The 23,972-nt window shown below is 43.2% G+C and overlaps 1 protein-coding gene across 3 annotated transcripts in view; it reads left to right on the forward strand.

The window, feature by feature from the left end:
• The window catches only part of BCR (BCR activator of RhoGEF and GTPase), a 64,574-nt gene that overhangs the window by 19,824 nt on the left and 20,778 nt on the right, over nt 1-23,972 (forward strand). For 2 of the 3 annotated variants that reach the window (XM_044275498.1, XM_044275499.1), the window contains exons 2-7: nt 8,830-8,996; nt 10,390-10,494; nt 17,986-18,171; nt 19,065-19,172; nt 22,621-22,681; nt 22,857-22,909. In XM_044275498.1, coding sequence (XP_044131433.1) covers nt 8,830-8,996; nt 10,390-10,494; nt 17,986-18,171; nt 19,065-19,172; nt 22,621-22,681; nt 22,857-22,909 — 680 coding nt within the window. Of the gene's footprint in view, nt 1-4,682; nt 4,879-8,829; nt 8,997-10,389; nt 10,495-17,985; nt 18,172-19,064; nt 19,173-22,620; nt 22,682-22,856; nt 22,910-23,972 lie in introns of those variants that run through there. The other variant, XM_044275500.1, reaches the window with a different exon arrangement.

Raw genomic sequence — 23,972 nt, forward strand, 5'->3', positions numbered from 1 at the left:
CTATCATAAGAGGAACCCCCCACCCCTCATAGGCATTCCAGTACTACATGCTGAAAACTATACCTTATTTTCCTCCCAAGACAACCTTTTTTAGTAGTAGTAAATGAAGGGATATAATACATTAAGAACAGTAGAAAGAAAGTGCAATGCACTAAAGTGTATTAAAGGGGTTATCTCATGGTCAGACATCGGTCATCCTATAGTACATGACAGTCTCTTTCTAACAAAGCTAGAACCAGCTTTATACATCACATGGATCCAGAGATCTCCTCATTCATTGCTCTTCTAGATTTATATCAAGCTGACAGCTCAGGGGGAGTGTCTTCTGTGCTGCAGCTCAGGGGGAGTGTCTTCTGTGCTGCAGCTCAGGGGGAGTGTCTTCTGTGCTGCAGCTCAGGGGGAGTGTCTTCTGTGCTGCAGCTCAGGGGGAGTGTCTTCTGTGCTGCAGCTCAGGGGGAGTGTCTTCTGTGCTGCAGCTCAGGGGGAGTGTCTTCTGTGCTGCAGCTCAGGGGGAGTGTCTTCTCCGCTGCAGCTCAGGGGGAGTGTCCATGTTCTCCCTATCACAGCTCAGGGGGAGTGTCCATGTTCTCCCTATCACAGCTCAGGGGGAGTGTCCATGTTCTCCCTATCACAGCTCAGGGGGAGTGTCCATGTTCTCCCTATCACAGCTCAGGGGGAGTGTCTTTTCTGCTGCAGCTTAGGAAAGAAAAAAAAAAAAACAGCAAGTGGCGCCATACAGATACATTTTCTCAGTGTTTATACTAAATATTTAATTAGCAATTACAAAAGTATTCGGATCTAGGTGCTGGTTTGAAAACATAATTTTTTTGTGGGAAAACCCCTTTAACCTACTATAAACTGATCCCTCAAAAATATCATTTAAAAAATGCATCAAAAAACACAGCAGAAAACAATCCTTTCATAAGAAATATAACAAATACAGAGCAGCTTCTGTATTTACTACTACTAAAAATGTAGCTTTCCTGGAGGAATGTACGGTAAAGTTTTCTGCGTATTATGTTGGCATGTCTGGACAAGAAAAGGTTGTGCATCGTTGTCGCAAAGGCCACATTGTATGAACTATTCCCAAAGGCCACAATAAAACATAAATGGAATCTGTCACCAGGAAATTCACTGTCCACATGAATGGGTCCGCATCCCTTCCTCAATTTTGCAGAACGGATGCAGACCCATTCATTTCAATGGGGCCGCAAAAGATGCACACCGTGTGCTGTCCGCATCTCTAGTTCTGTTTTGTGGCCCCGCAAAAAAGATAGAACATGTCCTATTCTTGTCTGCAACCACGGACAAGAATAGGCATTTCTATCATAGTGCCAGCCATGTGTGGTCCGCCAAATGTGGAACGCACATGGCCAGTGTCTGTGTTTTGTGAATCCGCCATTTGCGGACTGCAAAACACTTGCGGACGTGTGAATGGACCCTAAACCAGACACAATGCCTTGTAGGGCTAGCTCAGCTGAATGTAATGACACCATTCACTTAGGCCCCTTTCACACGGGCGAGTATTCCGCGCGGTGCAATGCGTGAGTTGAAAGCATTGCACCCGCACTGAATCCTGACCCATTCAGTTCTATGGGGCTGTGCACACGAGCTGTGATTTTCATGCATCACTTGTGTACGTTGCGTGAAAATCGCAGCATGCTCCTCTTTATGTGTTTTTCACGTAACGCAGGCCCCATAGAAATGAATGGGGTTGCGTGAAAATTGCAAGCAAGTGCGGATGCGGTGCGATTTTCACGCACGGTTGTTAGGTGTTGGTCGGGATGGAGACCCGATCATTATTATTTCCCCTTATAACATGGTTATAATGGAAAATAATAGCATTCTGAATACAGAATGCATAGTAAAATATGGCTGGAGGGGTTAAAAAAAAATTAATTCACCTTAATCCACTTGTTCGCGCAGCAGGCATCTCTTCTGTCTTCATCTGTGAGCAATAGAACCTTTGATGACGTCACTGCGCGCATCACAAGATCCATCACCATTTTTATTTTTTTATTTTTTTTATAATAACCCCTCCAGCGCTATTGTACTATGCATTCTGTATTCAGAATGCTATTATTTTCCCTTATAACCATGTTATAAGGGGAAATAATACAATCTACACTACAACTAACCCAAACCTGAACTTCTGTGAAGAAGTTCGGGTCTGGGTACTACAGTCAGTTTTTTTTACACGCGCTTGCAAAACACATTGCACCCGCGCGATAAAAACTGAACATCGGAACGCAATCGCAGTCAAAACTGACTGCAATTGCGTACCTACTCGCACGGGTTTGCCGCAATGCACCGGGACGCATCCGGACCTAATCCGGACACGCTCGTCTGCAAGAGGCCTTAGAGATCTGTTCCTTCATTCTAGAGAAAAAGTACTTTTAATCCATATGCAAATAAGTTAAGTGCACCCAATCTGTGCACCCTTGCTCCTTCTGCTTCCTCTTCCAGCCCCTCCCTCTCCTTGATTGACAGGACCAGGCGAGATGACTGTCAATCTGGCAGAGGAAGCAGAAGGACTAAGGGTGCCCAGATTGGGTGCACTTAACAACTAATTTGCATATGAATTAAAAGTACTTTTAGTCCTGACTGGAAGGGAACCTGTCACCGGGATTTTGGGTATAGAGCTGAGGACATGGGTTGCTAGATGGCCGCTAGCACATCCGCAATACCCAGTCCCCATAGCTCTGTGTGCTTTTATTGTGTAAAAAAACCGATTTGATACATATGCAAATTACCCCGAGATGAGTCAGAGCTTGACAATATGACTCTTCTCTGGTCACACAAGTTAGATATGACTCTTATGTTCATTTGCATATGTATCAAATCGTTGTTTTTTTTCCACAATAAAAGCACACAGAGCTATGGGGACTGGATATTGCGGATGTGCTAGTGGTGATCTAGCAACCTTGTCCTCAGCTCTATACACAAAATCCTGGTGACAGGTTCCCTTGAAGCAATAGATCACCAAGTTGAATGTATCGTTACATTCATCAGAGCAAGCCCTACAAAAGACACTGTTCCTGGTTTATCAGGGAATTCCATGGTGACAGACTCCCTTATCAGTGGAGACCTTAATGGCGTATATGCCATGAATGATAGGTGGCATTTCCAACTCCACCTTCTGCCCATTTCGCACTCCAGAAAGTGCGTCTCTCTCCATTATAGTTTGAATGAGTTGTTTACTGCTCCCATAAATAACAATAAAGATTCTTGTGTGCATGCATTGCCCGTCTCCACTTCATCTGCACCTTTCTGGAGCGCCACGCAGGGATCAGACCCCTGTACTAGCAATATATGGCCTTCCAGCGCACCAGATACAATCATGCATGTCTGAATATGTGGTTGGGGCTGCTTAGAATGGCACTGTGGGCTGCAGGTTGTGCACTTCTGGTCTATGGGGAGGGTCCTTATGACAGACACGGAGCTAGGTGTTTTCAAACTGATTGGGTCTTTACTAGGAATTACGTTTTTCTTCCATTACATGACACATGACAAAGGTGGCGTGCCCTCTTTAACCCTCAGTATATTGCCATGGTTCATTATGTAGTCCCCTTTTTCTATTTTCCATACGTCGTGTTCTTTCACTGTGATTTTGCGAACATTGTGGTAAAAGAACCTGTGATATGAGTGCAATGTGCGAATGTAGCTGCGATTCCCCCTCCTGCAACAGACTGAGAAATGACTTCCCGCTATAATGTTTAACATCCAGACTTATTCTCTATGGAGAATATGCATAGATCCGGGCTGAAGGGCTCACACAGACATGGATGCCATATGGGCTGGTGACTCTGCTCATCAAAAAGATTATGGCTCAGATTTACTAATGTGTCTGCACCTACAATCTAAAAATGTGCGTAGTTTGGTGCGCCTTCGGTTTGTACACTTTATTCCTGGCATGCTTAAAAGGGATGGGGCTTACCAGAAGAAGGATGTGCAACAATGTCGGAGAAAATGTCTCTCCCTTCACCAGATTTATCATCCAACCTGAGCCCCTGAGATAAATCTGGTGCAGGCCTAGACAACCTAGGTGCCCTATTACACTGCCCGATGTTCAGGGGTGAACCACCAATAAGGCCAGCTGAGGCGTTTGCCTCAGGCGGCAAGACCTAGAGACAAGTGGGGGCAGTGTCAGGGCTGAGGGAATATCTCTCTGTATCACAGTATGCCTTAAACAGTAGGGCTGGAGGGGTTGGGCGCCGTTTCAATTTTCTCCTCGGGCAGCAGAAAGGCTAGGTGCACTCCTGCATCCATCGGCGCTCATTTGTTTCTGTCTGATTACACAGACCGATGCAAACTGAAGGTGGGAGGAAGGGTTGTTTCTGCAGTCGTTCCTCCCTCATTCAGTTCTGTTGGATATTATCGTCCGCATCTCCCTAATTACATAGGGAGATGTACTGACGATAATCTGGAGCCATGTTTCTACTTTTCCTTCATTGTCGTTTGAGAAAATGAAAGCTCCATCCTAATCACAAGTAATTGGGATGGTTTCTGGGGGGTGATGTCACGTGGGTAGATGGGTCTATTTGCTGTCGGGAAATGGCGTGCTGTTTGCTGCTGGCTCTGGGCCTGTGTTTCCATGAGATGTCCAGTTTCCTCATGTGCTGGTGCACACCCCGAGAGCTGCGGTCAGATGGGTCACATGCACGTGTCTGTTTGCATTCCTGTGGCACATACATGTCGCTCTGTGCTCTTTCTATTTGCCTTCCTGTAATCACCAGTGTGTGTTTGACTTTCAGATTACATCTCTGTGAAACTGAGACGGTTTCCCAACTCGCCTGTCAGGCTGGAAAAGCCGCCCTGTGAGAATCCTGTCTCCTCAGTGTGAGAGGGCAGGAGTGAAGGGAAAATGTAGAGGGACAGGTAACTGGAGCAGAAACCACACCGACACTAGAGGAACCAGTCAGGGAAGAATGCTGGCGAAAGTCAGATTTTCCAGTCAGCGTCCCTGCCCTTTATTGCCTAGTTCTCTGTATTGATGCCAGTGGCCTAGCTACAGGCATTACAGAGATTGGCGTTGCACCCAAGGCCTCTACCACGCAGTCTTTTCCTCAAGTATCTAAAAGAAGAGACAACTGGGGGTGTTACCTTGTCCCTTGCCCAAGGGGTGTGTCCCTACACCGCACTTATTGGATAGTGTGCAGTGACACCCTTCTTAGTCAGAGCTGTCTCGCTCTATGCAGTGAGGGTACATTGACATGTGGATTTGCCGTTGTGGATTTTCGGGGCGGCAAATCTGCAGCGTTGGGCAGTACCAGCAAAGTGGATGAGATTTTTCTAAATATGTTGTGTAAAAAAATCTGCAGGGTAAAGTGAGGAGAGAGTGAAATCCTCAGCCTTTTCCATGACAAAAAAAAAGTCCCTGTTATACATGCGGTTTCGCCGTAGATCTGCAGCACACCTTTTCTGTATTTTCCGCTGCATGTCAGAGCTTTATTTTACTGTATATATACCCAGTGCAGCAAGTTGTCCTTGCATATGACAGCATGCAACAAAATTGGCAGTAAGTGAACGTGAAAAAATGCATTCACAGGGGTTGTCCAAGTTTGAATAACCCCCTCTAGGATGCCCGGCCGCTGCATCCCCCTCCTCCCCCCCCCCCCCCCCCCAGCCCCCCTTGTTGACTGATATTGATTTCTCCATATGTAGTGGATGGAACCGGAGTCAGGGACAGGTAAGTACATATATTCATTATCACTGGGCCGGGCATCCTAGAGGTGGATATTCAAACTTGGATGACCACGTTAATAACGGCAGTCACACAGCCATTTTTAGAACCAATTATAGTCTGGCAGGCAGGAAATTCAGATGGCGTTTCTTTAACCTGTCAGTGAATAGCCGCTGTCCAAAAGTAGAACGTCCTATTTTTGGCCGTTTTCACAGACAGACCCTATTGAAATCAATGGACCTGTTTTTTAATAGTTATATAGGCAGAAGTGCATCTGCAATTACTGTTAAAAACTGCTACAAGGGCCTTTCATCCACTTGATTGTGCAGGGATACTAGCTCCTCACTGGATGCAGCAGGACCTGCACACTCAGCATGATGATGTCACAAGGTCACGCTGGGAGCGCAGGTCCTGCAGCATCCAGTGAGGAGCTAGTGTCCCCTTGCAATCAAGTGGATGAGATGAGTGTGTGTGTGTATGTGTGTATATATATATACAGTACAGACCAAAAGTTTGGACACACCTTCTCATTCAAAGAGTTTTCTTTATTTTCATGACTATGAAAATTGTAGATTCACACTGAAGGCATCAAAACTATGGATTAACACATGTGGAATTATATACATAACAAAAAAGTGTGAAACAACTGAAAATATGTCATATTCTAGGTTCTTCAAAGTAGCCACCTTTTGCTTTGATTACTGCTTTGCACACTCATGGCATTCTCTTGATGAGCTTCAAGAGGTAGTCGCCTGAAATGGTCTTCCAACAGTCTTGAAGGAGTTCCCAGAGATGCTTAGCACTTGTTGGCCCTTTTGCCTTCACTCTGCGGTCCAGCTCACCCCAAACCATCTCGATTGGGTTCAGGTCCGGTGACTGTGGAGGCCAGGTCATCTGGCGCAGCACCCCATCACTCTCCTTCATGGTCAAATAGCCCTTACACAGCCTGGAGGTGTGTTTGGGGTCATTGTCCTGTTGAAAAATAAATGATGGTCCAACTAAACACAAACCGGATGGAATAGCATGCCGCTGCAAGATGCTGTGGTAGCCATGCTGGTTCAGTATGCCTTCAATTTTGAATAAATCCCCAACAGTGTCACCAGCAAAGCACCCCCACACCATCACACCTCCTCCATGCTTCACGGTGGGAACCAGGCATGTAGAGTCCATCCGTTCACCTTTTCTGCGTCGCACAAAGACACGGTGGTTGGAACCAAAGATCTCAAATTTGGACTCATCAGACCAAAGCACAGATTTCCACTAGTCTAATGTCCATTCCTTGTGTTCTTTATCCCAAACAAGTCTCTTCTGCTTGTTGCCTGTCCTTAGCAGCGGTTTCCTAGCAGATATTCTACCATGAAGGCCTGATTCACACAGTCTCCTCTTAACAGTTGTTCTAGAGATGTGTCTGCTGCTAGAACTCTGTGTGGCATTGACCTGGTCTCTAATCTGAGCTGCTGTTAACCTGCGATTTCTGAGGCTGGTGACTCGGATGAACTTATCCTCCACAGCAGAGGTGACTCTTGGTCTTCCTTTCCTGGGGCGGTCCACATGTGAGTCAGTTTCTTTGTAGCGCTTGATGGTTTTTGTGACTGCACTTGGGGACACTTTCAAAGTTTTCCCAATTTTTCGGACTGACTGACCTTCATTTCTTAAAGTAATGATGGCCACTCGTTTTTCTTTACTTAGCTGCTTTTTTCTTGCCATAATACAAATTCTAACAGTCTATTCAGTAGGACTATCAGCTGTGTATCCACCTGACTTCTCCACAACGCAACTGATGGTCCCAACCCCATTTATAAGGCAAGAAATCCCACGTATTAAACCTGACAGGGAACACCTGTGAAGTGAAAACCATTTCAGGTGACTACCTCTTGAAGATCATCAAGAGAATGCCAAGAGTGTGCAAAGCAGTAACCAAAGCAAAAGGTGGCTACTTTGAAGAACCTAGAATATGACATATTTTCAGTTGTTTCACACTTTTATGTATATAATTCCACATGTGTTAATTCATAGTTTTGATGCCTTCAGTGTGAATCTACAATTTTCATAGTCCTGAAAATAAATAAAACTCTTTGAATGAGAAGGTGTGTCCAAACTTTTGGTCTGTACTGTGTGTGTGTGTGTATGTGTATATGTGTATATATATATATATATATATATATATATATATATATATATATATATATATATATATATATATATATATATATGACACTAAGAGGGGCTTTAAAAAAAATAAATGCTGAGGTACAGTAGGAAGGGCCTTATATATACTAGGGGCACTAAAAGGGCCATGTATATAATGAGGGCACTTTAAAAAAATAAAATAAAAATAAAACCCATGAAATTTATTCATTTAAAAACGTCCATTAAAAAAGGATAGACAGCCCAGTTTCTAAGTAGAACGTAGCCTCAGATCACTGGGACTGAGCCAGTAATTGTTTCATATATCAGCTTGTTCTTGCACTGAGTCCATCCCTTTTGGGCAGAGGAAATGTTTTCTTGTGGGAGAGTATGCAGTACAGATGGTCACCTCGTCCGCCATGTCACTTTGTAGACTATTATTGCCTTTCTGCGTTTTGGCTCTGTTGGTTTGTACTTCCCTTTTTTGTTTTATTCTTACAAGTGTGCTCTGCCCTAACCAGGGGAGATGGAAGGACATTTTAAAGACATTTTGAGGAACACACTGGTTTCACACAAGTATAGTTGGTCATGTGTACTTTAGACTAAGTACACATCATTTACTAAAACAAGTAAGCTACTCCGGTTTAAGACCCCTAAAGAACTGTATGTTAAAACGTACTTTAAAAAAATAATGTAATACTTGAATTGGAGGGTTGTATTTTCCTTCAATGTGCTCTCTGTGTGTACAGTGGACTGCACACGGACTCATTGAAGTTAATGATTCGTTAATTTTTCTGCCATGTGGATGGACTGACATATGTCCATTTTTGCAGATGTAAAATTGGAATGGTTATCTGAATCAGGCCAGATGGGTTCTGTAGTAAGCCTTGAAATAAAAAAATAAATAAAAAAAATATTTGTTCATAACAACCGTAGTGCCAAAATACAATGTGAATAGTGCCCTCGTCTCAGACCAGTAATTTTAGTATTTTTGTTCCTGTTTTTTTTTTTCCTTTTAGATGGATCTCTTTGCAGGACGCCCCCTGGTGGTACAGAAGAGCACAGGACACAACATGAACTTATGCCATATATTGATGATTCCCCAAGCTCCTCTCCTCAGCTCAGCGCTAAGAGCCTCAGCAGCAGAGACACCCTTTCTTCTGCATCTTTGGATTCCAGCAAATCGGTTAGTAGTATTGGTTAAGCCAGATATTTTTATCTACTAGAGAGAATAGTTAAAGGGATTCTGTGACTAAAATGTTGCATATAGAGCTGTTTATAGATCTCCTATAGCATGTCTGCAATATACCTTTGCCATAGACATGAATACTTTAATTTATTCCGAAATTTTATTTTATCAATATGCAAATTACCTCTGAAAAGAGCTCAATGAGCTGGTACTATCGTCTCTGGGGCCCAGCCGCACCCATTTTGAAGGAGCCCCGCCCCGCCCCGCATCCGAAAGGTCCCCTCTTAGCTCCCCCGATGTCACTCAGAGGACTCGGCGACTCCTGACGTAAGTGCCCACCTGGTCTTCCATCCCTGTACTGGCATCAGCCTCAGAAAATGGACTGCGCATGCGCCACATGGCCGGGCTCCAGAGATGTTAGGAACAGCCCCTTGAGCTCTTTGCAGACGTAATTTGCATATTGATAAAATAGATTTTTCTGAATAAACTAAAGCATTCATGTCTATGAAAAAGGTATATTACGGACATGCTATATGAGATCTGACCCTATAAACGGCTCTATATCCAAAATCTAGATGACCGAATCCCTTTAACTGGGCCCATGTTATAAATGTATAATGTATGTTTATTGCAGTTGTGCTGCCCTGTCCCATTATCCTGTATGTGACCGGTTGTCTGGCTCCTGATCACCATAAGTTCATGTACACAATCCAACTCTCAGGCTGATCAGCATATCGGGCTGTGCATGTCAAACTCAAGACAGTCAGGCCAAATTTATTAATAAAATGTATTATAAATTTGGCACATTTGACAGCCGTCTATGCGCCAGAAATTAAAATCTTCACCTGCTACGTACAGGGGTGGACTGGGAAGTTAAAGTGGCCCTGGGAAAAAACTAAAAGTGGCGGCATGTTGTAGGCGGGTCCAAATTGATGATATAACTGAATTCAGGAGGAACCTGCAGCTGCCAGTCAGATACATAAGTATTTAATGCTCACATCATTATGTACCTGGTTAGTGGCCATGAGGAGGGCTCAGGCAGCCCCCTGAGTGTCAGCCCACAGGGAAATTTGCCAGTCCACTCCTGACTATGTAGACTTGAACTATAAGTTACTCCATTTTGTGGCGTAAGTTATGGTACATGTGATAGGGGTCAGGATTCCATGCCCCTCCTGCTAAGCCCAGCCCATGCTTATGAAATTTTTTTTAAAGTGAAAAGTCACAAATTATGCTGTAAATATTGCTTGCACAATAATTTGCAACCTTTGTATACCAGCAAAGTCTTAATAAATGTGTTCAATGTGCGCTTAGTTCTTGGTGGGATATCTGCGAATGGTGACAAGCCATGCAAGGTCCATGTATAGCCCTGATGGTTTCTCTCTGCTTATAGAATGAGTTGGATCTGGAGAAGGGCCTGGAGATGAGGAAATGGGTCCTGTCTGCAATTCTGGCTAGTGAAGAAACCTACCTGAGTCATCTGGAAGCCTTGCTGTTGGTAAGTGTATAGATATCACTGTGTGGATATATGTATGTATATGCAGAAGCACTCCCTGAATAAAATCCAAATAAAATAGTATTTGTAGGTACCAACAGCATGAGGCTCGCAGGTCAGTGGAGTATGCTCACCCTGTCCATGGTTATTGGTTAGAAAGGAATAGACCATGTCAGCCAGAAGGGCCAGTAGGTATTTTCATTAAAGCATCTGTGGAGATCAGAATTACTGTGGCACGTCACAGGGCCTACGCACTGCCAGGGCTGAATGGCGCTCTGCTATCTTTGTAAAGGGCAATTGTGCACATAAAATGTGTATGAGCCAAGGCATAGTCTGAGCTAAAGTTAACTGACAAACAGGTAAAACCACTTGCAAAAAGTGATCACCAACTACAAATAAAGTGCCAAAGTGCATACTGTGGTTAAAGGGGTTCTCTAGAAATGATTTCAAAGGGCTGCCAGCAACATGTCCTAGAATGTCAGGATGACTGGTTGCTGGTGGCCATTTTAAATCCTGGAGAAGTGATGATCTTGGAATTATCACCTGCACACCACTGTACAACCTGGTAAGTGAAATCGCCATATCATCCATCCTTTGGACCACCCATCATAGGTATGAGAGAGATCGTCATTCGGACAGATTTTTTTCTGCAAGCCACCCCATAAATATGGAGGGAAGAGCAGAGTCCAAACAAATTAGTTGTGAAAGGTGCCATAAAGATTCTATATATTAACGATGAGTGAATCGATTTGTACATTAGAATTCTTGAGCGTAGAGGGGCTGTCCCTGCTGCTCAGTAGGCTGTCCCCTCCGGCTTGATTGACAGGGCCGGACCTCGCTCCTGGCCCTTTTAATCTCAGGCTTGTGCCACTGCTCTGAGTATCGGTGCAAGCGCAGAGGTTCTGCTGCTGCTACCTGAGCAGTGACTATGCATGCACTGCTACACTTCCAGGTATCAGGCATATGCTATATATTGTGGGCACAGTCTGTGCCACTTTGATTGAGAGAGGATATGACAGTAGAGCTGAAACACTGCACTGACCTGGATCAATAAACCTAGTGTTTTATTTGGATTCTGTTCTGGGAGACCGGTAGACCTTCAATCTGGGGTGGACTGGGAAATTAAAGTGGCCCTGGAAAAAATGTAAACTGGGCGGCCGGGAGGAGGGCCAAGGCGGCCCCCTGGGCATCGGGCCCCCGGGAAATTTCCCTGTAAGGTCTATTGCCAATCGTTCTTCTGTACATTTTTTGACCTCTGTATCCTGGCCCTGGTTGCTGACTCTTCCCTGCTGCCCTCTGAATGTTCTGCTTTCTTTGATGTGTATATGTCTGTGTGTGTGTGTGTGTGTGTGTGTGTGTGTGTGTTTTAAAAAATATATATATATATATATATATATATAGGCAGCCTCTGTCTGTTAATTACTGTTACTTTGAATAGTTAAGCAAGTTGAAGATAAAATTAATTCCAAAAGTTAGAGATGACGCATACGTTTCAACATTTTAGGCAATATCAGTGTATTATTTTGGTTTCCTACGATTTTACAGTGAAAAAAGGAAAGGAGTACCTTGCAAAAGTATGGGAACCCAAGGAGGCTTGGGTGCTCTGATAACTTTGACTGAGGTTTCAGACCTTAAAAAGCCTGTTAGGGTCGAGGCTTGATCACAATCCTTGTTGGGAAAGGCCAGGTAATGCAAAATTTCAAAGCATCAAACTCCTCTACCCTTGTCCCAAAAACAGCAGCTATGGGTTCTTCTAGGCAGCAGCCTAACACTCTGAAAGTGAAAATTGTTGAGGATCACAAACCAGAAGGCTATAAGAGGGTAGCAAAGCATTTTCAGGTTACCATTTCCTGAGTTCGAAATGTGATTAAGAAATGGCAGTTAACAGGAACAGTGGAGGTCAAGAGAAGACCAAAGAAAATTTCAGAAACAGCTGACCGCTTGCCTGCAAAAGACCTTCAGGAGTTGATTGTCTACTGCTCTCCTGCGTCCTCACCACAAAATTCAGCGGCAGAAGTTTGCAAAAGAACATATAAGGCCTCTTTCACACTTGCGTTGTTCTTTTCCGGCATAGAGTTCCGTCGTCGATTATCCCCATGCATTCTGAATGGAGAGAAATCCGTTCAGGATGCATCAGGATGTCTTCAGTTCAGGACCGGAACGTTTTTTTGGCCAGAGAAAATACCGCAGCATGCTGCGCTTTTTGCTCCGGCCAAAAATCCTGAACACTTGCCGCAAGGCCGGATCCGGAATTAATGCCCATTGAAATGCATTAATCCGGATCCGGCCTTAAGCTAAACATCGTTTCAGCGCATTACCGGATCCGACGTTTAGCTTTTTCTGAATGGTTACCATGGCTGCCAGCACGCTAAAGTCCTGTTTGCCATGGTAAAGTGTAGTGGGGTAGTGGGGAGCAGTATACTTACTGTCCGTGCGGCTCCCGGGGCGCTTCAGAGTGACGTCGGGGCGCCCCACGCGCATGGGTGACGTGATCGCATGGATCACGTCATCCATGCGCATGGGGTGCTCTGACGTCATTCTGGAGCGCCCCGGGAGCCGCACGGGCGGTTAAGTATACTGCTCCCCGATCCCCACTACTACTATGGCAACCAGGACTTTAATAGCGTTCTGGCTGCCATAGTAACACTGAACGCATTTTGAAGACTGATCCGTCTTCAAATGCTTACAGTTCACTTGCGGTGTTACGGATCCGGCGGGCACTTCCGGCAACGGAAGTGCACGCCGGATCCTAACAATGCAAGTGTGAAAGAGGCCTAAACAAGGACTTTGGGAATAAGTCCTTTGGACCGATGAGGTTAAAATAGAACTCTGTGGCCGCAATGAGCAAAGGTATGTTTGGAGAAACAATGGCACAGTATTTTATGAAAAGAACACCTCTCCAACCATTAAGCATGGTGGTGGATCAATCATGCTTTGGGGCTGTGTAGCAGCCAATGACACAAGGAACATTTCATGGGTAGAGGGAAGAATGGATTCAATGAAATTCCGGAAGCAAATATCACACCAACTGTAAAAAAGCTAAAGAGGATGGCTTCTACAAATGGATAATGATCCTATACACACCTCAAAATCCACAATAGAGTCCCTCAAAAGGAGCAAGCTGAAGGTTTTACCATGGCCCTCACAGTCCCCTTATCTGAACATCATTGAGAATCTGTGGATGGACCTCAAAAGAGCAGTGCATACAAGAGGGCCCAGAAATCTCACAGAGCTGGAAGACTCCTGCAATGAAGAATGGATGAAAATCCCTCAAACAAGACTTGAAAGACTCTTGGCTGGCTACAAAAAGTGTTTACAAGTGGTGATATTTGCCAAAGGGGGTGCTACTAGGTACTAACCATGTAGAGTGCCCAAATTTTTGTTTTGGGCTCTTTTCCGTTTTTGTGATTTTGAAAATGTAAAAGATGAAAAAAAAAAAGTGTTGCTTAAACTAAAAAAGGAATGTGTCATTTTTAACCCCTAGGATACCAGTGCCGTACATGTACGGCTCAAAAACGCGGGACAGAAATCCCAGCGCAGTACAGGTATGGCGCGCTGATCAGGTGGGTGCAGGAGCTGCGGCCGCCCGTTCAGAGGCAGGGGTCCGGCTGTCACTGATAGCCGGACCCCTGCTGTATGCATCGGCATTGGTGAAATCGCCGATGTCAGCACATTAACCCTTGCACGGCCACAGTCAGCACCTGCGGTATCCTCATGGGTGCTGGTGTCCATGGGGTCCCCGCGCTGCTGTGACAGGGACCCCATGGCAGGGAGGCAGCCCGATGCCTTTCTCAGGCATATTGGATACCTTCCGGGAGAGCCTGTGAGATCCAGCCCCCTGGATCTCACAGGCAAGCAGGCTGTAAGCGTATTACAGTGGTAATATACTTACAGCCCATGCATTGCAATACAGAAGTATTGTAATGCATTGTAAAGGGGATCAGACCCCCAAAAGTTGAAGTCCCAGAGTGGGACAAAAATTAAAGTAAAAATCAAAGTTAAAAAAATTGTTTTCCCCAAAAAATGTGAAGTTTCAAGTAAAAAAAAAAAAAAAGCTTATTTTTCCAAAAACAAAGGAAAAAAAATAAGGAAAAAAGTTGACATTGGGTATTGCCGCATCCATATCAACCGGTTATAAAAATATCACATGACCTAACCCCTCAGATGAACATCGTCAATAAAATAAAAACTGTGCTAAAAAAAAACAACTTTTTTTTTGTCACCTTACATCACTAAAAGTGCAAAACCAAGCGATCAAAAAGGCGTATGCCCCCCCCCCCCCAAAAAAAAATAGTACCAATGTTACATTAACCTCATCCTGCAAAAAAAATTAGCCCCTACCTAAGAAAATCGCCCAAAAAATAAAATAAAAATATGGCTCTTAGACTATGGAGACACTAAAACATGATTTATTTTTGTTTCAAATATGATATTAGTGTATAAAACTAAATAAAAAAAGTATACATATTAGGTATTGCCACGTCCGTAACGAACTGCTCTATAAAAATATCTCATGATTTAACCCCCAAAGCCATTTTGTCACCTTACATCACAAAAATTGCAACACCAAGCATTCAAAAAGGCGTATGCCCCCCAAAATAGTACAAATCAAACTGTCACCTTATTCCGCAAAAGAGACCCTACCCAAGACAATCGGTCAAAAAATAAAAAAGCTATGGCTCTCAGACAATGGAGACACTAAAATATGAATTTTTTATTTTTTTGTTTTCTTCAAAACTGCTTATTGTGCTAAAGTGAAATAAAAAAAAAAGTATACATATTGGGTATTGCCGCATCCTTAAGACAACCTGCTCTATAAAAATATCACATGACCTAACCACTCAGGTGAACATAAAAAAAATAAAAAATTCTGTCAAACCTTCATCTCATATATTTACTGCCTATATAAAGTACGCTAAAAACAATTTATTATTTTTATATGTTAAAAATCTCCACAAAAATGTGTGACGGCCACACATGCCGGAGGCTCATTGCTGCACGCACGACATCAGTGGCGTGCAGCATACTCTCAGATTAGATATTCCTAGGTCCTCTGTTTTTTGTGCTGCACACCCAGTTTGAGGGGGTAATGCTTAGCGGCAACAGTGGACTTAGGGATCTGCTCCTGATTACTGCGCGCACGATATCAGTGGCGTGCAGTGTGATTTGCTCCTGAGGAACCAACGATAAGTTGGGTAGAGAAACGAGTCGAGCAATAACTTTCTGTAGTCACATATGCAGACATATCTTTGGAGCCGAAGTGGTTCATTCCTGTGTAGTAAGCTACCAGTCTGGGACTATTCCATCCTTACAGTGTAACCTGACACTATGTGTTGTGCATATTCTCCTACAACAAAGGGACTTGACACACTATATCTTGTTTGATCAGGCACACTGATACTGGATGTTGATTATCCCCTATTGCTGGTAGATTAATTATAACAACACAGTCTACTCCTTTGAACTAGGAGTTTCAGTGGTAGGAGTGCTTTTAGGGATCAGCATCATGAGTCTGTGACATCCCTAATCACCCTATGAAGCCTATTTTGTGGAGATTTTTAACATATAAAAATAATAAATTGTTTTTAGCGTACTTTATATAGGCAGTAAATATATTTTGGATTAGTACGTCAATAAAATTAAATTAATTTAGTTAAAGAGGACCTTTCACCAGAAAAAAGTATCTAAACTGACTATACAGACGTGTAGAGCGGCGCCCAGGGATCCCCCTGCACTTACTGTTATCCCCGGGCGCCGCTCCATTCTCCGGTTATAGCCTCCGGTATGTTCCTAGTTAGGCTCCACCCAGGGGAACCTGCCGCGGTCTCCTTCTCCTATGCTGTAGCGCTGGCCAATCGCAGCGCTCAGCTCATAGCCTGGCTATGAGCTGAGCGCTGCTATTGGCCAGCGCTACAGCATAGGAGAAGGAGACCGCGGCAGGTTCCCCTGGGTGGAGCCTAACTAGGAACATACCGGAGGCTATAACCGGAGAATGGAGCGGCGCCCGGGGATAACAGTAAGTGCAGGGGGATCCCTGGGCGCCGCTCTACACTTCTGTATAGTCAGTTTAGATACTTTTTTCTGGTGAAAGGTCCTCTTTAATCACAAACCTTCATCTCATACTGAAAAAAATTAGCCCCTATATAAGACAGTCGCCCCCCAAAAAAACTATAGCTTTCAGAATATGGAGACACTAAAACATTTTTTTTCAAAAATGCTTTATTATGTAAAACTGAAACAAACAACCAAATAAAGTTATATTTGGTATTGTCATATCGGTAACAACCTGCTCTATAAAAATACCACATGATCTAACCTGTCAGATAAATATTGTAACTAACAAAAAATAAAAACTGTGCCAAAACAGCTATTTTTGTTACCTTGCCTCACAAAAAGTGTAATATAGAATAATATAGAGCAACAAAAAAATCATATGTACCTTAAAATAATACTAAGAAAACTGCCACCTTATCCCGTAGTTTCCAAAATGGGGTCACTTTTTTGGAGTTTCTACTCTAGGGGTGCATCAGGGGGTCTTCAAATGGGACATGGTGTCAAAAAACCAGTCCAGCAAAATCTGCCTTCCAAAAACCATATGGCGTTCCTTTCCTTCTGCGCCTTGCTGTGTGCCTGTACAGCAGTTTGCGACCACATATGGGGTGTTTCTGTAAACTACAGAATCAGGGCCATAAATATTGAGTTTTGTTTGGCTGTTAACCCTTGCTTTATTAGTAGAAAAAAAATTGATTAAAATAGAAAAATCTGCCCAAAAAGTGAAATTCTGAAATTTCCTCTCCATTTTCCATTAATTCTTGTGGAACACCTAAAGGGTTAAAGTTTGTAAAAATCTGTTTTGAATATCTTGAGGGGTGTAGTTTGTAAAATGGGGTCATTTTTGGGTGGTTTCTATTATGTAAGCATCACAGAGTAGCTTCAGACCTGAACTGGTCCCTAAAAAGTGGGTTTTGGAAATTTTCCGAAAAATTTCAAGATTTGCTTCTAAACTTCTAAGCCTTCTAACGTCCGCAAAAAATTAAATGGCTTTCGCAAAATGATCCAAACATGAAGTAGACATTTGAGGAATGTAAAGTAAAACTATTTTTGGAGTTATTGCTATCTATTATAAAAGTAGAGAAATGGAAATTTGCTAATTTGTAAAAATTTTGGGTAAATTTTGTATTTTTTATAAATTTAAAATTGAAATTTTTTTACTCCATTTTACCACTGTCATGAAATGCAATATGTGACGAGAAAACAGTCTCAGAATGACCTAAGTAAAAGTGTTTTAAAGTTGTTATCACATAAAGTGACACCTGTCAGATTTGCAAAAATCGTCCTGGGATTTAAGATAAAAGTGGCTTGGTAGTGAAGGGGTTAATGCCTTTTGGAGATCATTTCATCTTCAACTTGCTAACTGTTTGGTGACCAAACTTTGCATGTCACTGTATAGATAGATATAATGTATATATGTATTTTTTTCTGTTACTTTTGCAGCCAATGAAACCTCTTAAAGCAGCAGCAACCACTTCACAGCCAGTTTTGACCATCCAGCAGATAGAAACTATTTTCTTCAAGGTTCCAGAGTTGTATGAGATCCACAAGGAATTTTATGATGCTTTGTTCCCACGAGTCCAAAAATGGAGCCATCAGCAACGAGTTGGAGACCTTTTCCAAAAACTGGTGAGTGAAGTAGCAAGCTGTCATATATAGCTTAGTGTTTCCAAGTCCTGGGAAAGGGTTAGTTTTCTATTGGAAAAATGTCAAAGCGAAGGTTGATATTTTTTTTTCAAATGTACAAATGTTCCACTGTGAAATGTCAGAAGTTGACATTGATGAGGCATCTATGCCCTGTGGTATTGAAAAGAAAACATTTGCCAAATCAATCACAGTGGAGTGGGTAGGGGTAGTGGGAACCTGAGCCAGCAAGGTGTGTGTATTGGGCACAATGGGGCTGTTAAAAACTGTGGCTTCATTGACCGCACGTAGGTCACGTACCATCTGGTACTGGGTGGGTTTGCCCTTCTCACTTTTCTTTTTTACAGGGTACAAAAGAGTGTTAGAAGGGGATACAATCTCCTTGATAATCTGTTTTTCAAAAAGTCTCGGACTGTTTGAGATATGACATCTGACTGTGCCATACTTAAGAGATACTGCCTCTTCCTGGGAATGTGGGGTGCCAGGTTTCATCTCCACTTTCACAGGAGGAACTGGGAGCTTGCCAACATCCGTGGGTCCCGCAAGCATGGCTTCCTTCTTTCTGCGGGGAGTGTACTACTTTCTACCATCCACTTCTACCCAAGGACTGGTGTTCTTGGAGAGTGTAGTTGCATGTAGTCCCATTGGTGAATGGGCAATTCCCTTTGAGTGCATACTACTTTTGGTCAGTGTTCTGGTGTTATATCAAGTAGGTGGGGTCTGATATACTTTCCCTGCTTATATCTGTGGTGAAAAGCTTCTTTTTTTCCCTAATTGTTAGACAGTTGACGTTTTCACTCTACTTATTTTCACTCTACGCCTTTTTTTTTTTTTATTCTTCACCTTTTTAATTCTTCCTTTGCTCCTTCCATGTAAAGGCCAGCCAGCTGGGTGTGTATCGCGCCTTTGTTGACAACTATGAAGTTGCTATGGAAACAGCAGAGAAATGTTGTCAGGCTAACGCTCAGTTTGCTGAAATTTCAGAGGTGAGAAGAGCTTTCATCCTTTACAATTGAAAAAAAGTGTGTAATAGAGAGATATATCATACATCTCATGCTATTTAAAGGAAATGTAAGAAAAGCAACACAATGCAGCAGCACTCTGCAAACACAAATGGCATACAATAATGTCATAGTTATAGAAAATATTCTGGTGCTAATGCTACGCTTATTTTGTAAATTTGAGATTCTTGGCAAATACGTTTTGTACAAAACGTATCTCGACCTGTCTGCCAAACGTCAAGGCGATCTCTATAAGAAGGGAACCTAACACTAAATACTACCTGTTATGTGCCATACTGCCCGCCATAAAATTCAGGGAGTGCAGGTTACACATGCATGCTGGGTCCACTCTGCTTTTTACCATTTTTTGTGTGCCATAATGGCCTCCATTAAATCCAGGGAATGGATGTGTGGCTGACTTCATTTAGTCTTGCACCCCTGACCAGCCTGTCTGCCCCATAGGCTGATTTTGATTAGTGTAAGTGTAAAGCTGTAGCCTGCTCTCCCTGCATTCATTGGAAGCCATCTGGCACCAGGAAAGGTATAGAGTGGACTCTCATTGCATTCATTGGAAGCCATCTGGCATCAGGAGAGGTATAGAGTGGGCTCAGCATGCATGTTGGTACCTGCATTCCCCGGATATGGCACAAAAAGTGGTAAATGGCAGAGTGGACCCAGCATGCATGTGGAACCTACATTCCCTGAATGTTATGGTGGCTAGTATGGCACATAACGGGTAGTATTTAGTGTTCCCGTCTTATTGAGATCACCTTGATACCAGCAGACAGGCCCAAATAATTTTGTACAAAATGTATTTGCCAAGAATCTCAAATTTACAAAAAAAAGCGTAGCATTAGCACCAGAATATTTTCTATAACTATGGAATTATTGTACGTTATTTGTGTTTGCAGAGTGCTGTTGCGTTTTGTTTTTTTTGTTTTTGTTTTTTGTGTTTCGAGCCATAGCGACGTGCACCTGCGCATTGGGATATGCTGTCTGACCCCCCTTTTTTTGCAGTTGTATTGAAAGGAAAGGTGTCATCAGAAATTGACCTATTGTTTAAATCTTAATTTTTCATGTAAATATCTGTATTTAAACAAAAACCATAAAATCCTGCAGTTTTCACACTGGCCACTAAGCTTAATAATAGGCGCCACTTATTGGTCTGTACAGATCGCTTTACAGCAGTTATCTGCTTAGCTGTCATTCTAATCCTGCCTGTAATGATATCACCTCTGTGTACAGATAAGGCCTCTTTCACACTTGCATTGTCCGGATCCGGCATGTACTCCACTTGCCGGAATTACACGCCGGATCCGGAAAAACGCAAGTGTACTGAAAGCATTTGAAGACCGATCCGTCTTCAAAATGCGTTCAGTGTTACTATGGCAGCCAGGACGCTATTAAAGTCCTGGTTGCCATAGTAGGAGCGGCGGAGCGGCATACTTACAGTCCGTGTGGCTCCCGGGGCGCTCCAGAATGACGTCAGAGCGCCCCATGCGCATGGATGACGTGCCATGCAATCACGTGATCCATGCACTTGGGGTGCCCTGACGTCACTCTGGAGCGCCCCGGGAGCCGCACGGACGGTAAGTATACTGCTCCCCCGCTCCCCACTACACTTTACCATGGCTGCCAGGACTTTAGCGTGCCGGCAGCCACGGTAACCATTCAGAAAAAGCTAAACGTCGGATCCGGCAATGCGCCGAAACGACATTTAGCTTAAGGCCGGATCCGGATCAATGCCTTTCAATGGGCATTCATTCCGGATCCGGCCTTGCGGCAAGTCTTCAGGATTTTTGGCCGGAGCAAAAAGCGCAGCATGCTGCAGTATTTTCTCCGGCCAAAAAACGTTCCGTTCCGGAACTGAAGAAATCCTGATGCATCCTGAACGGATTTCTCTCCATTCAGAATGCATTAGGATAAAACTGATCAGGATTCTTCCGGCATAGAGCCCCGACGACGGAACTCTATGCCGGAAGAAAAGAACGCAGGTGTGAAAGAGCCCTAAGACAGGATCCACCATTTACAATGGGTGATTGTCAAAGCTTATCTATTCTTGTACAATGACCTCTGCACAGGTCACAGGACATGCCTAGAAAACTCTCCCATAGAAGTCACCTCCTGACCATTGTGTCTATGGACCATGTGGCAGCTGTAAAGCTATTTTCTTATTGCTTTCTAAATGCAGCTCAGGCAAGATGGCCGCCCAGTAAGGAAGCAGAATACAAAAATCTATAATCGGAAAATAAAAGCAAATTAGAAAAAAGGATACAGTATGTGTTGCCATCTGCTTTTGACTGGCAGAAAAATATTTGGTGATTTCCCTTTAACTGCTAAAACTAAACAGATAGTAAAATGACTTCCTTTTATCTACTGGTGTGTTACTAAAGTGCACAGAAATATGAGCAGAACTCTAGAACTATTTAACATTTTTTTTTTTTTTTTGCATTTTTCTGTTGTTTATTGGTCATGCAGACAGTTTTAAGCTGAGACAAGCGCATTTTGATGCTTGGGCTATGTTCACATCTGTGTCAGGGTCCCCTGTCGCAATTCCATCACACTTTGGGAAAGCACTGCATGCAGCACTTTTTTTTTTTTCCTACCAAAGCTATTGACTCCATGGTGGAACCTCACGGCTCCATACTAAGTCAGAAGGGGTCTTCGGTCAGCGTTGGTTTTGTGAGTGTTTTAGCACAGCAGAGATATGTGTAACATTTTCTTTTTATTGAAAATTTTGTATTAGGCATAATACTTTCTTATGTCAATACGTTTACAATTTACAGGGTATATAGACAGTGGTCAGTGTTAAAATACAAACATATCGGTATAAACCACTTGTAACATAGTATGTACATATCCTTCAATTAGCATGGGTAAATAGCAATTTAACTTAAGAGTCTCTTTATTTCTGAGTCAGTAAAGGACGTAAGTCTTTATTAGTGACCTCAGTATTCAGGAGTATGTACTTTAAATAAAAATAGATTTATAACTTCAGAACTCGTCTTATTTCCAGGTTATAGGAGATCAGGGGCCTTATTAACACAATTATAATATGACGAATAATCTAAAGGACAAAAGGCACAGAAATCCCTATATGTTATGTGTGAGATATCACATCTTAAGCACAGCAGAGATATGAACAACTTGGCCACCTACAATTTCTTTGAGACTGCAGAGAAATAGTAGTCATGGCCGGTGGCCGCCCTGTGAGGACATTCGTTGGCCTTCCGTAACATAAAATAACTTAATTTGGATTCTTGTTGAACCTTTTCAGCATGCAGATTTAGTCCATTTGACTATTCGTGGTTAGTTTTTGTTCATTTTTACCTTTTGTTGCCATAATTACTGAAGCGAAGATAAAAAGGAAAATGGTGTGAATGTGTAACTTATGGATATGAATTTATATATTTTTTTGTTTTTGTTTTTCCAGAATCTAAGAGCCAGAAGCACACGTGAGTCCAAGGAGCAACCAGCGAAGACCTCCCTGGAGGGTGAGTGATTGCTCTTGTAAAGGGTTAGGATCGGGTTGACTGGCATTACTTGGGCACATTCATATATTTTAAGATCTGTAGAAACATATTTATGGCTGCCTGGAATATCAGACTGTCCTGGGTGTGTCATCCTGTTTTATGCTGTAATGGTAAAATGTGTCTGTTCTTTGTCTAGCTCTGCTCTATAAGCCAGTGGATCGTGTGACACGGAGTACACTTGTTTTACATGTGAGTGGTTTTATATGTACTGACAAAGTTCGTTCATGGGAGGGAATTTATCAAGAGGGGAATATTTGAAGTCTGTTTTGCTTGAGTCTGAGTTGGAGTACTTTTATGCCAAGTTTATCAAATCTCTCATGATCTTTAAAGGGTTTCTGTCACCAGAATTATCCCTATTAAACTGGCTGACATTAGCGATGTGCTAATGTCAGCTACTAAGGCCTCTTTCACACTTGCGTTGTCCGGATCCGGCGTGTACTCCACTTGCCGGAATTACACGCCGGATCTGGAAAAACGCAAGTGAACTGAAAGCATTTGAAGACTGATCCGTCTTCAAAATGCTTTCAGTGTTACTATGGCAGCCAGGACGCTATGACGTCACTCTGAAGCGCCCCGGGAGCCGCACGGATGGTAAGTATACTGCTCCCCCGGTCCCCACTACACTTTACCATGGCTGCCAGGACTTTAGCGTCCCGGAAGCCATGGTAACCATTCAGAAAAAGCTAAACGTCGGATCCGGCAATGCGCCGAAACGACGTTTAGCTTAAGGCCGGATCCGGATCAATGCCTTTCAATGGGCATTAATTCCGGATCCGGCCTTGCGGCAAGTCTTCAGGATTTTTGGCCGGAGCAAAAAGCGCAGCATGCTGCGGTATTTTCTCCGGCCAAAAAACGTTCCGGTCCGGAACTGAAGACATCTCCATTCAGAATGCATTAGGATAATCCTGATCAGGATTCTTCCGGCATAGAGCCCCGACGACGGAACTCTATGCCGGAAGAAAAGAACGCAAGTGTGAAAGAGCCCTAAACCTAACTAGGCTATTCTGATTTTTATTCATGCCCTCGTTGTTGCGCAACTTGTTTTTCACAAGTGAGCCTAAAATGTTGCAAAAGCCTTATTTTGCAACTTTTTGAAGCTACAATTCTGGGGTGAAGGCATGATAAGCCAGGGCCATAGTACAGTATTTCCCACCGATAGTCCTCCAGCGGCACACCGGTGACTATTAAAGAAAAAAAGGTGTTTTGGACATGGCAGCTACCGTCAATGCAGAGACCATACAGCACTGTGAAT

This window comes from Bufo gargarizans, chromosome 1 (assembly GCF_014858855.1).
Source record: "Bufo gargarizans isolate SCDJY-AF-19 chromosome 1, ASM1485885v1, whole genome shotgun sequence".
Classification (NCBI taxonomy): Eukaryota; Metazoa; Chordata; class Amphibia; order Anura; family Bufonidae; genus Bufo; species Bufo gargarizans.